A 17,527-nucleotide genomic window follows, 5' to 3' on the forward strand; every position below is an offset into this window, starting at 1 on the left:
TGAGGGAAGACAGCCGCCAAGTCATGAGGATACCAAACTTCTCTGTGGAAAGGTCACATGGCTAGGAAGTGAGGTGTCTGGCCATAAACAGGAACTTAGGCCTTCCATCTACAGAGGTGTAAGTAATCTTGGAAGCAGATCCTCCACTCCCATTAAGTCTTCAGATGACATTTTGATTGATACTTCATGAAAGACCTTGTGACAGATTCACCCAGATAAGCTACTTCCAATTACTTCATGAGTAAATTTTTGACTCATTAAATTATAAAATAATAAATGTTTTTCTTAAGAACTAAATGTTGGGGTAATTTGTTACATAGAAATAGGTAACTAATGCAGTTCTAGAGTCATGGAAGTGGGAATGAAAAGATAGAAGGCATTTCAAAAGAAGAATCAATAGGACTTGGTTACTGAAAGAAGATAAATACAAAGAATGAGTCAAAGATGGCTATAAGGTTTTATATTCAGGAATTAGGGGAATAGTGGTATCAATGAAGAAAGATTGTTAAAGAAGAAATCAATTTGGAAAATGTAATATAAATTGAGTTTTGAAATGTAGAAATTAAGATAATAACAAGACATATGGTAAACGATCTACTGACAGTTACAACATGAGGGCAAATACCAGGTAAGATGTAGAGCTGCAGGAGGGTGCAGTGAAGAATTCAACAGATAATTAATAGCATAAGAATGAATATCTTTAAAAAAAGAATTTGATAAGATCAGAAGGGCTTGTTTCTTTGAAGCTTGTACGTGAGTACATAAAAATAGAAAGTAAAAGAAAAATTATTTCAAACATCTGGATAAAATAAGCTTGGTAATAAAATGTAGGGAAGAAGAGGAAACGAGAAAGAGAAACTATTTTCACTTTAAATACAGGCATAGGCATCTAAAAGCCAATAAGGGAAGGCAGGACTGAGTGGTGGGGAGGGAGAGAGAGAGAGAAACAGAAACCAGGCAGCAGATTTTTGGGGGGTCAGAAATTTTTTTTCTCAAATGGGTAAAATTGAGAACTTCAGAAAAAAGAGATTGGTAATTCAGCAATAAAGCTATAATAAAATTACTGAGCAGTGAAGGTTACATCAGAATAATCTCTGTGGGAATAGTAATTCCACAATATGACTAAAAAGGAACTGCCTTTTGTGATCTTTCTTAGATTTCAGCATTCAACGATCTTTTATTGTCAAGATTTATTGCCTCTTAAAAGCCAACAAATGCAGATATATTTCATCATATAAACATTCTTTATCACAGATTTTATTTTATTTTAATTTTATTTTTGAGAGGGAGTCTCGCTCTGTCGCCCAGGCTAGAGCGCAGTAGCGCCATCTCAGCTCACTGCAAGCTCCGCCTCCCGGGTTCACGCCATTCTCCCGCCTCTGCCTCCCCAGTAGCTGGGACTACAGGCGCCCGCCACCACACTCAGCTAATTTTTTGTATTTTTAGTAGGGACAGGTTTCACTGTGTTAGCCAGGATGGTCGATCTCCTGACATCGTGATCAGCCCGCCTTGGCCTCCCAAAGTGCTGGGATTACAGGCATGAGCCACTGCACCTGGCCTACAGAATTTTAATCAGAAATCATTAAAAATTCCATTTATGATTAATTTTTGGTTACAAATTTATGTTCCAGTAAATATATTCTCACAAAATTGTGATTCACTGCTGAGCTTTGAATCTTTTCTTCTGTAGTTTATTTCTTACCTTCAACTCTCAAGCCAGATAATTATGCTTATTCATAAAATCTATTATATTTCTATCCTTTTTTTAAAAACAATTATAGCCCATCTGGTTCATGCTTTCTCTTGAATTATTTGCTCTGAGGGAAGACAGCTGCCAAGTCATGAGGATACCAAACTTCTCTGTGGAAAGGACACAGGGCTTTCATGTCACTGATACATTTGTTGTCCATCTTCCTCTAAATTGATTCAAGTCCTTTTCTTTCTCATCTCTACTTTAATCTTTAGCATTTGCCATATGCCGGAACACCCTTTGTGCCCATGCCAGATCTCTGCCTCAGTTTATGCTTTTGAGGAGAAATAATTCATGACAATAGATTTGTCTGTAATTAAAAACAAAACTGAAAATTTCCTTTCTAGAGTACCTGCATTATAGGTTTTTAAAAAGTATAAACCACAGAACATTTAAAATAAAATTTGGTAATAAAAATTGAATTTATAAGATATTCATGGCATGAATTAAAGTATTTATTAGTTAATAAATTATTTATTAGTATATATAAAGTTATGAATTAAATTATTTATTAGTATATATAAAGTTAAATATATTTAACCTTATATGTTAAAATATACATGTATAAAACTTAAGTTAAAATCTAAAATATCTATGATTTTTGAGGTCATTCTTTGATTTTTCTAAAAAAACAATTTCCTACCCAATATAGGGAACTACCTCAACACAATAAAGGGTATTTATGAAAAATCCACAGCTAGCATCATACTTAATGGTGAAAAATTGAAATTATTTCCTCTGAAGGTCAAGAACATGACAAGGATGCCCATTTTTGCCACTTCTATTCCATATGGTACTGAAAGTCCTACCCAGAGAAATTAGGCAAGACAAAAGAAAGGCATCAAATTGGAAAGGAAGAAGTTAAATTGCCCCTGTTTACAGATGAAATGATCTTACATATACAAAACCCTGAAGACCTCATCAAAAAACTGCTAGAATAAACAAATGCAGTAAAATTGCAGGTTACAAAATCAACACACAAAGTATCAATGGCATTTTTATACACTAACAGCAATCTATTTGAAAAAGAAATCAAGAAAACAATTCCATTTACAATAGCTACTAAAACAATAAAATACCTACGAATAAATTCAACCAAGAAGGGAAAAATCTCCATATTGCAAACTACCAAAACTTGATCAAAGAAATTTAAGAAGGCACAAATAATTGGAAAGATATCTTGTATTCATGAACTGAAGAAATTAATATTGTCAAAATGTTGATACTATTCAAAGTGATCTACAGATTCAATGCAATGCCTATCAAAATTCCAATGACATTTTTCACAGAAATGGAAAAGATGATCCTAAAATTTGTATGAAACCACAAATGACCCCAGTCAGACCAATCTTGAGAAAGAAAAACAAAGTTGGAGGCTTCACACTAGGTCTATTATGGCACAAAAGACCAAATGCCATTTGTTAACATACAGTGAATAAAGGAAAGGTAGAAGAAACACTTGATTTTTCCTTTTATTCATATTTTTTCTTTTAGAATGAGTTGATTCTACAGCATCTTCCAAAGGTGACCAAAGACTTTTTTTCTTTACTTAAAACCATTTTGAAGTCATGAATTTAAAAAATGTTTGATATGTTTCAATTTATTGCATATATTCTTTTTGATATGCAGATAGTCCCCACATGGGCCGGGGGAGCTACCTTAAGTTGGTCCATGAGCCATTTTGATGTGACCCCAGCAATCTTGATACCTTCTCTTTGCTTTTTGTGATGAAAAAGTATTTTCTAGGCTTATCTTGTACTGTCCTGTCCCAAATCTGTAATCAATAATTTTTCCAAAGAGTCCTAGTCTCTTTTAGGAGACCTTTTAGTTTCTTTTTTTTTCTTTTGAGACAGAGTCTTGCTTTGTTACCCAGGCTGGAGTACGGTGGCGCGATCTAGGCTCGCTGCGAGCTCCGCCTCCCAGGTTCACGCCATTCTCCTGCCTCAGCCTCCCCAGTAGCTGGGACTACAGGCACCCGCTACCATGCCCGGCCAATTTTTCGTATTTTTAGTAGAGACAGGGTTTCACCATGTTAGTCAGGATGGTCTCGATCTCCTGACCTCGTGATCCGCCCACCTTGGCCTCCCAAAGTGCTGGGATTACAGGCGTGAGCCACTGTGCCCAGCCTTTAGTTTCTTTTAAGACCTTTTAAGAATACTGGTCTTGTTTTCACTGTTTACTGAAAAGATTGAACTAGGGAATACACGTTTTTAAAGAGTAAAATACATCTTGAGTTCATAAACTCATATTTTCAATTCCAATTTAGAACTACAAGTTTATTCAATTTCTTTTGAGTTTCTTCTCTTTTATGATGAAAAATTTGGTTCTTAAAGACTTTTATAATAACTCAGCTGCCTTATCCTATAATTATAAGTTTCAGAACACCACCATGAATATTATTTCTAACAATATGACTACTAAAAACAGTTTATGATTTCTTGCATTTCCTTTAATCCTTAGGCTTTATCCCATACAGTCTAATTACTATGTTTAATATCACTTGAAATAATTCATCTATGTAGTTAAGCCATCAACTTCCTATATAATTAAGTTAATTTGTTTAATTTTACTTTTGATTTTTAGGTATTGCTTTTCAAATTTTGATTTAATTTGAAAAATAATTATATAAACATTTATATAGTTCCAAAATTAAGCTTATAAATCTACAAAACAAGGTTCATTCAAAGAAGTCTATCCTTCATTCTGTCCCCCTCTCTCCTCTCAGAGATTACTTTTGAATTATTTTTTGGCTCACCTCTTAATTTTTAAAAACACAAATGTGTGTATGTGTGTGTATGAGTGTGTGTGTACATATGTTGTTTATATACACATATGTGCACAAACCCACACACAGGCACACACACTCCTCACTCTTAATGAGAATACTATACCTACTGTTACGTTACCTTTTTTTAACCTTAATATACTTCAGATATTGCTCCATGTGCTAGGATTCTAACTGGGATTACACTGAATCTATAGGTATATTGGTGGGGGAGAATGAACATAATTATAATATTTAGCATTCTAATTAATAAACATGGTCTCTGCCTTTATTTAGACTTTAATTACTCTTAATATTATATATAGTTTTCAAACAAAAGTCTTACATATCGTTTGTTAGATTTGTTGCTAGGTATTTGATGTTTTTTGATGTAATTATAAATTACTTTTAAAGTTTTATTTTTGAAATGTTTGTTACTGGTATGTAGATTACAAATGGTTTTTCTATATTCACTTAATAGTTTGTCTATCAATTATTTTGGACTTTTTACATATTTAACCATGTTGTCTTCCTTTCCATTTTGTCAACCTTTTATTTCTTTTTCTTGCCTTAGTGCACTGATTAGGACTCCAGTACAAAGATCAATAGAAATGGTAATAGTGAACTTCTCTGACATCTTCTCAGTCTTCAAAATAATGTTATTGACATTATTTTTTGCCACTGAGAACAATGTTTGCTATAGAATAGATGGCTTTAGAAAATTACGGAAATTCTATTCCTAGTTTTTTTAAGGAATATTTTTTAAAAAATCAATAAATATCACCCATTATTGCTTATTCATTTTCTGAATTTTTATTTTTTATTTTTACGATTTTGTCTTTATTTCTATTTCTCTGGATACGCTTTCTCAGTCTCTCTCAGTGGAATAATTTCCCTAAACTTTACATTTTGAAACTCAGTCCTCACAGTTTCCATCTCTCTATCCTCTTTTTCAACATGTTCTCATTCCATGACTTTAAAAATCATGTGTATGTTAGTCATTCATAAGTTTATAGCTCTTATTGTAATCTCTCCCCTGAATATCAACTTATATACATAATTGACTAGTTGATATCTTGACTTAAATATCTTTTGGGCAGCTCATACTTAACAGCCCAAAGCAAACTTCCTGTGATTATCACCAACCCTTTATAACCGAGTTTAAGCCACCACTATTTTATACGCGGACTATCATAGTACTAGTTTCTTTCTTCCTTCTCTTACCCTTGCCTCTTTACAGTCTATTCTTTTTTTTAATAGACTTTATTTTTTAGAGTAGTTTTAGGTTTACTATAGTAAATCATACAGTGATACAGATCATACAGTGATCACAATCATCTGTTGAACATTTAAGTCTGATCACATCACTTTGCTAGAACCTCTCTGATCTCATTCCCATGTTGAAGCTCTTGAGCTTCCCATCTCATTCAGCACAAAAATCTCAAGTTTTTTCCGAGGAAGGGTCAGATAACTTTTTCTCAAGGGCCAGAGAACAAATTATTTCAGGTTTTGCAGGCGAAACAGATTTTGTTGCAACTATCTAAACTAATATATCCAACAAAAACTACTACATTTTATGAAACATGCATGAAATTTGTAAAAAATATAATATTTGCTTTGGTTTATGACATAATATTTTTACAGTAGTTTCATAAATATTTACTGAATAAAAAGATAAGGTTCAGAATTATACATTTTTTAAAAATTATACATTTTTTTAAAAAAGTATGGCAAGCACATTAAATTACAGGTTAAAGAATTTCTTCTGTAAAACATGTCAAACAACTAACAGTAGACTTACTTTAGATTATTGATTCTAATTTCAGCACTTTCAGTAAGTTTCTTCGTTTCTTCTTTCCACCTATTGGCTGCCTTCTGTTGAGTCTCTAGGAGATGCCTCAGTTCAACAATGGAATTTCTATTACTGTCTTCCATCTCTCTCAATTGAACTTCAAACCCACGTTCCTTTACTGAAAATTCATGTTCCATTGTACTGATCTAAAAAACAAAATGAAAACATATTTTCTTTTCTTATAGGTGCTATACTGCTCAATGATATATACAAAAGGAATCACTCATTGTATTGTCAGAGGGACAGAAATGTTTGGATGAGAAAACTATGTAAGAAATCAAGTTTGGTCAGATGCGGTGGCTCACGTCTGTAATCCCAGCACTTTGGAAGGCCAAGGCGGGCAGATCACGAGGTCAGGAGTTTTGAGACCAGCCTGAACAACATAGTGAAACCCCTTCTCTACTAAAAATACAAAAATTAGACAGGTGTGGAGTGTGTGCCTGTAATCCCAGCTACTCAGGAGGCTGAAGCAGGTGAATCGCTTGAACCCGGGAGGTGAGGGTTGCAGTGAGCTGAGATCGCACCACTGCACTCCATCTTCCTGGGTGACAGAGTGAGACTCTGTCTAAAAAAAAAAAAAAAAAAAAAAAAAAAAAATCAAGTTTACAATTGGTCTTCATCATAAATGAAAACTTACAATGTTATGTCAGTAAAACTAGAATTATGATTAACTATGTTTTTTGCAACACTTTCCCTAACACCTTAACATGCCAGTAAAAGAAAAGTCTACTATCTATTACAACGTAACACTTCTCTCTTTATTTACCCTGATTTTTGTTGCCAGAATCCAAGGAAAGTGTTGATGCTGTTGGTATCTGAGTTAGGTATTTACTCAAACCACTTTTGATTTACATACTAAACTTGAAATTCTTTCAAAGGGCTTTGTAAAGTCAAAGATAATTATATACAGGAATTTCTTTACCACTTCAGCTGTAGTATTAGTGAATGATTAATGAACGAATTATTTTTCAGGAGAAAGAGACAATATAAATAATGATTTTGAAAATCTCTTATGAAACTGTCTTCAGTACACTTCTAAGAATTTATGTCATTATAGTAAAAGCACTTTAATTGCAGAATGAACTTATAAGTAAATGCTCTTTGGATACCCTAGAAGCTTTCTCTACTGGGGTTCAGGGAGAGAATTAAGCCCTAATGCTTTAAGGCATCCAATGTATATAATGACTTGCCTTCTTTCATATGTGTCTAGAATATAACTACCTAAGTACCATGTTTGGGGAAATTGAGAAAAAAGTTACTGAAACATTTTTCTACATTTTGTGGTTCAGATGAAAAACACTTGTGGAAAAAGGCAGCAAGGTGATCTGACTTCCTTATTGTACTCTCAGGCCATCTATATTTTGCTATACTAAAGAAGTATTATAAAGAACAACTATCTTGTGATACTTTAATTGCTTTAAAAATGGCCACAGCTGGCTAGACTTCTAGTAATTCATTAAACACGGTTACTCTCAAACTCAAAAAAGAACGAGACTCAACTTTACCGTGTCAAAAAACACAAAACAAGGCCCAACAACAACAAAATTCTTGGCTCACTGAAGCAAACTGCAAACATCCTGTCCTTGCCACCCCTGCTAAATGCAACATGCTTCCTAAAACTCTACAGTTTGCTTTCTCAAATAGTACACATGCAGAAATTTAAGACTTTATAAATCCAGACACTGGAAAAACAATATTGGATGTGTTAGTTTTGGGTTGTATTACTGCTGTGCAAACCTACTGAGGCCCCTTGACCCCTGCTGCTATCTTAATAATGTTTGAATTATTAGATTCTGCAAATTTAGATTGCCTGCCCTTTCTCCTTGCCTGCCTTAATCTTCACCTCCTCTGGAGAAATCATGTTAGTCTAACATCTCAGGTGGAAAACAAAAAGTACAGCCCTTATGAGTGTCTGTCTCTCTCTCTCTCATGAACACGTGTTAAAAACTGATCTATGGGCCAGGCACAGTGGCTCATGTCTGTAATCCCAGCACTTTGGGAAGCTGAGGCAGGCAGATCACTGGAGGTCAGGAGTTCGAAACCAGCCTGGCTAACAGGGTGAATGAAACTCCATTTCTACTAAAAATACAAAAATTAGCCAGGTGAGGTGGCAGGTGCCTGTAATCCTAGCTACTCAGGAGGGTGAGGTAGAAGAATAGCTTGAACCTGGGAGGCGATGGTTGCAGTGAGCCAAGATCGGGCCATCGCACTCTAGACTGGGTGACAGAGCTTCTCAAACAAACAACAACAACAACAAAAACAAAAAACCATATACGCACACAAAACTGATCTATGCATCTGTACAGTTTTATAATTTGGCTGCCTAGTTAACTCCCACTCTCACTTGGAAAATCTGTTTATCATTTCACAAGCTTTGCTTTAAGATCCTTCATGATAACCTGTTCCCTGCTTACTTTTACAAGCTTGTGTTGTGCCACACTATTCCCTTCCCTTTATTTCCACTATAATGCCTTTTTATTCTTTGGTTCTTTTCACATGCTGTTTCTTTTGCCTGAAATAATCTCTTTCTGCTTACCTATTTCAACTTTTGGAACTCATTTTTATAATTATATATTTAAAGTTTGCCCACCTACATGCAAATTATAAGCTTTTAAGGATGGGTACCATATCTGTTTAGTTTACTATTGCATATTTAGCACCTGGAACATAGTACGGTTGTCAAAACGTATTTGCAGATTGAATGGCGGCTTTTTGGTGTCAAAATTCAGTCTTTAACAAGCCCCATAGCCTTTAGTAGATACAATTCGAATTGCTAAGTAAATTGGACAGGTCTGTGGTAATGCTAACAGGCTAAGGGCCCCAACAACTATCTCCTATTACAAAAATTCTACTAATGATAAAATTCAGAAAGTTGGATGGGAAAAAGGGTTTTATGGTCTCTCTTCTTTCTTCCTTCTTCCTTCCTTTGCAGAGAAATATCCACACAAGTAGATTACTGAATTGCTGGAAACGACTCTATTTCTTAATTTTAGATGGTTATGAGGGGGGAATTTAGACCATAAAGAAATGGAGAGCCTTGGCAAAAGGAGTAGTTAGAAAAGGTGAAAGCTAGGGCTGAAATCAATGCAGTGCCATTAAGATCAAATGAAAACTTCAGATGATAAATTGTTAAGGTTCGTGGCCTACTGACCTCCCAATTTCTCACTGTCTTTATCTTTTTGGCTTCTTTCAGTTGATCTACTGAAGATCATACTCTTTTGCAATTGGGAGAAAAACAGCAAGGTGTAGGTGCACCAGGTTCCTATTTTGTCAAAGAAAGAATCAGTTACAAAGCAATTTATCTGAGAGCCTTCCTCCTCCCTAAAATAGAATTATAGCTAGTTAGTTAAGAGGTTCGGCTCTTTATCAATGGCTATTCTCTTAAGCTAGACACAGATTTGGTGAGATATGTGGGGTAGATAAACTTTCTATCACTCTTTTGTTCTCCATACCATCAGTTACTATCCTGAAATGTTAAAGAAAGATTGAGTGGTGTCCTAGATAGGAAAAATTCATTGATTCCATCCCCACTCATTATAAAAAAAAGAAAACAAATATATATTGTAAAATTATGGAAAATAACAAAGCATTGAAGTGAAATGTTAAAGACAGATCAAGTGGAGTACTAGATAGGGAAAATTCATTGACTGCATCCCCACCCATGATTAAAAAAAGAAAACAAAACAAATATATATTATAAAACTATGGAAGATATAAAGCATTAAAAAGACAAATATAAGGTGCCTCTATTCCCAAAACTCAGACAATCACTTCTAAATTTTACATAATTGTTTTTATATATGAATTCTAAAATTGTTATTACAGTATGTAAAGGATTACTACCTGTATATGTGTGTGTGTGTGTGTGTGTGTATATATATATATGTTTTAATCATAGGGTGTATCAATATAAATGCATGATAAATTATTTGGAAATATAGTTTTTAATGACAATACAGTACCTTATTAAAAACATATACACTATATATCAAAAATATATATGTGTACACACACAGGTAGTAATCCTTTATACACTAAAGTAACAATTTTAAAATTCATAAATAAAAGCAATTATGTAGAAGTTAGAAGTATTATCTGAGTTTTGGGAGTAGAGGGACTTTATATTTGTCTTTTTAATGTTTTGTATTTTCCATATTTTACTATCTATAGATGTAACATAATTATTCACTTCTAGATATTTAGGTTGTTTCTAATTTAGTATAAATAATGCTGCAATGAACTTGTGAAATATTTTAATTATTTTCTTATGACTGAATTTTAGACTCTAAAGTAAATATGTACCATTTAATACTTTTAGCTGCATGTTCACTCAGAGATACTTAGCAATTAATTAATGGTGAGTTTAAACTGCTTATTGCCTACTGTTTTTTTTTTCTTAGTTTGTAGATTCTGTTAATCTCTCACATGATTTTTTATTCGGTTACAAATATTTTTATCTTGTATTTTTAAAAGCTCCTGAGGTATGGTCTTAGAGCTTTCTGTCACATTTGTTAAAACTATCTACCTCCCAGTGATTTCTTTTTGGAACATTTAAAAATGGTTTTAAATATTTAACAACATATTTAAATTTATCAATATTTTCATTTGCAATTTCTTCCCTTTTTTTGCTTAGAAAGTTCTTTTTCAGTTAAATATTCATGTACATTTCCTGCTAATGTTTTATGGAATCATTAACATATTAACATAATGCATATGAAATTTATCATATACAGTTTATAATGAGATGAAGATACATTCTTTTCACCAAAGTACACTTTTTAAAAATCATAGAAATGTTTTAGTATGAAAACTTTTGAGCATACACAAAATAGAATGTTACACTTCCTGTATGCCCATCACCCAGCTTCCATAATTGTCCAACTATCAAACTCATAGGCACTCTGGTTTCATGTATACTCTTGCTATTCTTGCCTACTTTCCTCTGCGAAGATTTATCTGTTTCTTTCTTCTAATGAACTGTGTACGTCTTAAAAGATCAGCTCAGTTTTTACACATACACTGACATACCGAAGTCATCAAACAGATTTAGATACCCCAGGAGGTTCCCTCATGTGTCCTTCTAATCAGTACTTATCCATTTAAAAGGTAGCTATTCTGATAGTATCCTCATAGATAATTATGCTTATTCTTCACTACCATATAGTGAAATAAAATATAAGCTTTTGTATGTTTGGCTTCTTTGCTCATCTCCATGTCTATGAGACTCATCCACTATTGCTTATATAGTTCATTATTTTTCATTGTTGCTTCTATTCCATTATATGAATATATCACAATTTACTCATACAATTTCATGTTAATGAAATCATTGTTTTTAGCCTCTACGAATATTCTTGTCCACATGTTTTGATGAACGTAAGCACTCTGTTGGGTATGTAGCCAGGATTATTTGGCATAAGATGTATATTAGTCCATTTTCATACTGCTATGAAGAAATACCTGAGACTGGGTAATTTATAAAGAAAAAGAGGCTTACTGGACTCACAGTTCTCACAATCGTGGCAGAACGTGAAGGAGGAGCAAAGGGATGTCTTATATGGCAGCAGGCAAGAGGGCATTTGCAGGGGAACTGCTCTTTATAAAAGAACTGGGCACACTGGCTCTTGCCTGTAATCCCAGCACTTTGGGAGGCTGAAGCAGGTGGATAACCTGAGATCAGGAGTTTGAGACCAGCCTGGCCAACATGGTGAAACCCCAACTCTACTAAAAATACAAAATTAGCCAGTTGTGGTAGCACACAGCTATAGTCCTAGCTACTTGGGAGGCTGAGACAGGAGTCACTTGAACCTGGGAGGTGGATGCTGCAGTGAGCTGAGATCACGCCACTGCACTGTAGCCTGGGAAAGACAGAGCAAGACTCCATCTGAAAACAAACAAACAAAAACAAAACAAAACAAAAAAAAACACCAACAAAAACCCATCAGATCTTGCGAGACTTATTCACTATCATGATAAAAGCATGGGAAAACCTGCCCCCATGATTCTGGGTCCCCCAATGACACGTGGGGATTATGGAACTACAAGATGAGATTTGGGTAGGAAGACAGTCAAACCATATCAGGGTGTATGTATGTCCGGCTTTAAAAGATACTGCTACATTCCCAGCAGTATCTATCAAGGTTCTAGTTGCTTTATATTCTTACAAATATTTGATATTTTTAGTCTTTTTAATTTTAGCCATTCTGGTGATGGTGGTGTATACTGTTATCTTATAGTTTTAATTTAAATTCCCCTAAAAAATAGTGAAGTTGAACATATTTGCCTATATGCTATTTTATGAAGTGCCTACTTACGTCTTTTGCCCTTTTCTGGAAATGGAATATCTATTTTTTCCTTATTAACTATTAGCTGTTTTTTCCGTATTAATATTTTTCTTATTAATTGGTAAGAGTTTTTATATTTTGGATATGAGCTCTCTTTTTGGTTATATGCACTACAAATACTTTCTTGTACTTTCCCCTTTCTTAATGGTGTCTTTTGGTGACTAAAAATATCTTAATTTTAGTGAAATCCAATTCAGCTTGGATTTTTCACTATGATTAGTGTTTTTTGTGCTCTGTTTAAGAAATATTTTCCAACCCAAAGGCATGAAGATTTTCTCCTAGAAACTATCATTTCACATTTTACATTTAGGTCTACAAGGCAGCTCCAACTAATTTGCATATATGCTGTGATATAGGAGTTAAGTTTTATTTTTAAAATGTGGATCTGACTGATCTAGCACCATTTGTGAAGCCAGTTTCCCCCTCACTGAACTGCAATGGTGCCTTTGTTATAAATCAAGTGATTATGATAAATGAGTTTGTTTCTAGACTCAATTTTTTGCCATTGATCAAGTTGATTATTCTTATATTGATAACACATTGTCTAAATTATTTTAGCTTTTTATCAAGTCTTGATATCTGGTGGTATGGTTCCTCTCCCTGTTCTTCAAAGAACTCCCACAGTCTAAAGCTCAAAGTAAAAACTTTTCTGTAAATAAGACTCTCTTTTTCATTTCAGAGTTCAAGGTTTTACAAATAACTAGGGTATTTCATACCTGCAATAGGAGGCATTCAAAAAATATATATTGACATGAATTAGGTTGGAATATGACTTCTTAGGAGTTCTTCCAGCAATAAAAACCAAAATGAAACAATGACATGACCTCTTCATATTCTTACTATGAAATTGGAAGATGTAGATATTTATCATAAAAAGTCAGTGCCACTTTTTATAAAAGTCTCATGACATGGGGAAAGGTAAGCAAGATGTTGATGAAGATATTTGTGTTTCTTGAAAGTCCCTTAAAAGGAGGATCATCTTCCTATTACTAAACCATATAAGCATCAAAGGACAAGGAAATAAGAGAGAAAAGAAAGGGAATTTGTTTTAGATGACATTTTTGCCTCTTGCCTTCTTCCTGCCACGGAATTTTCAGACTAGCTGTGAATGGTTCTCAGAGCCTGCTGCTGTAACATCCCCTATACAGTTAGTTTTAGAGAAGTTCAACTTTTCAAAGGCTACTATATGGAGAGAAGAGAGGAAGGCAGTCTGTAAAGTTACCTAATCTATGGTTTTGCTAGTGGTGCTTAAATTGCTTTGGCAGGAGTAACAGTATATTTCATGGTTAGAAAAGAATTTTTTTGTGTGTAGCAAAGGCAATCATTTTCAAGTATGCCTGCCAAGTTCTACAACACAGAAATGATTGGTTAACACTCTGAATTATGACTTAGTGTTATTTGATGAGAAGGCACAAAAAAAAAAGGGGGGGGGCCTTAAAGATATTTTGCTAGGTATCTCTAAATATTCTCCATACTTTGATTTTCATAAGTACACATTTAACTCTAGTCTTGAAAATACCTTTAATTTGGCTTTTTTTTGAGCCTCCAGGGCAATCTTCCTTAAACTCTCAGTCTCCTTCCGTAACTGTTTATTTTCTTGCTGAAGTTTTAGCCTTTGTTCACTGACAAGCCCACAGTTCTCTCTCTCAGACTCCAACACATTTTGAATTTTCTGAATCATTTCTTGGTAACGTGATATTTCTTCTGAGGAGCTGATTAAAAAATGAAATGAAAAGAATCCTTAAACTTAATAATCTATAGTAGAAGACAAAAGTCTGTCTACATTTTATCACATGGACTTTTGTTTGCTTTATTCTGAGCCATTTCTTTCCACTTTAGACTGAAACTATGTGGTTTCAAAATGTTATGTTATACCAGGCAAATACATTCAACTTAAATATATTCAAATCTTAACTAAGAACAGATGAACTGAACTGTTATCACTTATCTAGAAAATCAATGTGAGACTTCTTTCAAATTTGTACTAACATTAAGAATCACTGTGTATGGAGAACTTCAAGGGAATGAACCGAAGGAACAAAAAAAGGATGAAGCAGATAATAACCAACATTCCTTTACTTAATCAATAAACTCTATAGACTAACACAATAGCTGACTATATTACTAAATTATAAAATCTACTTTTATATTTTCCCATTATATGTCTTAGAAAGTTTTCATAAACTTCTAGTTCTGTAAACTTCTCGTTTTATCATAGGTTAAATGGATTATATTTCCTGAACTTTCTCAACAATGGACCACTGATCACCGGGTGAGACAACCTCTATACATTAATGTTGCTTCAATCAATATACTGCTAATTTTTATTCCTATCTTTTAAAACTTCCATCTTTTCAATAACAGATAAGCCCTGTGGACATTCCCGGGTTAATAGGTTTCACAGGGAATTGTATAGAAATGCTACTAATATTGTGAAAACTTAAGAAAACTACTAGTTAAAAGTATTTTGCAAGCAGAAAAATTCTTAAAATAAAGAAGCAACTTTCACATGGTGGCAGTTTTATCACCATGAACCACTCTTTTATGGTCCTATTTTGACATTCTGACCTGCCCATATCTGCCAGTGCTTTGGGTGAAAACAGTTAGTGATTGATTTTCTTTGATCTCTACCTCTGTCTTTCTAGATCTTTGCTTCCCCAGCAACTCTCACATTCTTGCAAATTCTGTTTCCTACATTAAAGCCTTTATTCCCACAATACTCATAGTCTTTTTTCTGTCTAAACCTTGGTTGATAAAGTTCCTAATAAAGTGACATATCTAGGCAATGATAATAAAAGAATTCTAACACCAGAAAGAGGCTGAGACCAGAAACAACCATACATTGTGAGCCTCCTAATAGAAGTCCACAATATCATCATCTATGAAGAATTCTTCCAAAAACAACAACAAAAAAAGAAAGCTAGACCAGATCAAGCCTCTGGGTCTAATTACTAGTTTTTAGGAACTACGTGAGACAGAGTAAACAGCATCAATATATATGTAGTGGAGCATGTAGTGGAGGAAACTCTACATTACTAAGAACTAGTTTTTAAAACAAATTATTTGCAACAACAACAAAAAAATACAGAAAAGGGGATTCCCAGAGATTAAAGGAGATGCAAGACTACAGCACTCCAAGCATTCCTGAAATTAGAAATGGACAGGAGCACTCACACTCAAGAGAAACCCTTTAAATGAAGTGACTGAGAAAAATTCATCAAATACCTCTTAAAGCACATATGAAAACTTAGGAGAAAAACTTTCTGGATGTGGAGAATGTGGGAAAGCCTTCATTAATTCCTCATGTCTTGATGAACATGTAAGAATTCATACTGAGGAGAACTCTGCTTATAAAAAGAATGCATGGGAGCCTTTAGTCATTTCTCATTTTCTTAATGAAGGAAAAGGACTCACATTGGAAAGAAGCCCTGTAAATCTAAAGAAGATGGGCTAATCCTTATCCTTCACTCAACTTTCACAATTTATCCCAGAGAGAAGCTTTTTGAAAGTAAGGAACATGGGAGGGTCTTTTACCCAGTCCTTGCACCTTATTCTATGTTTACACCCTTTAGGAAATATGTGAGAGTTCACCTTGGAGAGTAACTTTATGAATATAAGGAACATAAAGAAGACATTGATACCTCCTTTTACTACACACACACAAAATACTCATAATGCAGAGAGACCATGTGAATTAAAACAAATGCAGGAATCCTTTCATTCAATACTCCTCCTTTAAGAGACATATGGGTATACACATTGGAGAGAAGCCCTGTGAATGTATGGTATTGGGAAAAGCCTTCATGTGTGATACTTCTCTTAGTACATACAAGAAGATTTATGCTGGAATAAACCAGTTTCTCCTGCAGGTTTGATCTGGAAGTAACCATATGAGCAGATTATCTGAATAGGTTATTGAAAATTACACATATATTTATTAAACAAATTTGCAGGATTTCTTTTTGAAAAAAACTTTTTTAAGTAACTTAGGTATTACTATTTATTTAAAAAATATATTTTGAACACATACAGAGATAACAGATTTCAGGCAATTCAAATAAGAAAATTTTGCTATATTAGGTAATACCATCGGGGTGGGGAGGTAGAAAAATACTCAGAATGGATATGTCAAATTATGACTTTATCACTTTTATAGACAATAAAATATACAAGATGGATCATTATAGGATATTCACTATAACAAGAAACATACTAAATATAGGTAATATAAAAGAATATAAGCAAGATATTATAATAGCTTCACAATTAGTTCAAAGACAACAATATTATAAACATCCTATTTAATTGCCAGAAAGGATACATTTAAAAGAAAATGGTATGCTACTGTTAAACCTTTTCTTCCTGCAGAAATTCATTTTCAGAAATAATCTTGAATAAAATTATATTTGGTCCTAAATTTTTTTTTCAACATAAGATATATTGTAAGTCCTACCAAAAAAAAAAAAAAAAAAAGAAAGGTAGAGAATCTGTCAAAAATCACGTTAATTCTGAAGATGTTATCACAGAAAATCCAAAAGAAAAACTTACTCGATTTCAAGTTGTTTTATTCTATTTTCTGCTCTCGTCAGTCTTATCTGAAGATCATCTTTTGAACGCTCTGAAACCAGGAATCTTTGGTGCATTTCTTCCAGTTTTCTGTAATCACTTTCATTTCCTCTGCCTTCACGGTAAATCTGCAGAAGAGGCTTATTATGTATATAATATTACAGAAGAAACTGTCTTAATAAACAGTTTAGAAACAGAAATCAATGGAAGAAATAAAAAGCCATGATCATGTATTCATTTGTTCCGACCGT

The 17,527-nt window shown here is 33.7% G+C and overlaps 1 protein-coding gene across 5 annotated transcripts in view; it reads right to left on the reverse strand.

Moving 5' to 3' along the window:
- SCLT1 (sodium channel and clathrin linker 1) overlaps positions 1 to 17,527 on the reverse strand; it is a 206,316-nt gene that overhangs the window by 41,235 nt on the left and 147,554 nt on the right. For all 5 annotated transcript variants that reach the window (XM_078001442.1, XM_078001441.1, XM_078001443.1 and 2 more), the window contains 3 exon segments: positions 17,259 to 17,404; positions 14,230 to 14,422; positions 6,316 to 6,512 (listed from right to left, as the gene is read on the reverse strand). In XM_078001442.1, coding sequence (XP_077857568.1) covers positions 6,316 to 6,512; positions 14,230 to 14,422; positions 17,259 to 17,404 — 536 coding nt within the window.

This window comes from Macaca mulatta, chromosome 5 (assembly GCF_049350105.2).
Source record: "Macaca mulatta isolate MMU2019108-1 chromosome 5, T2T-MMU8v2.0, whole genome shotgun sequence".
Taxonomy (NCBI): Eukaryota; Metazoa; Chordata; class Mammalia; order Primates; family Cercopithecidae; genus Macaca; species Macaca mulatta.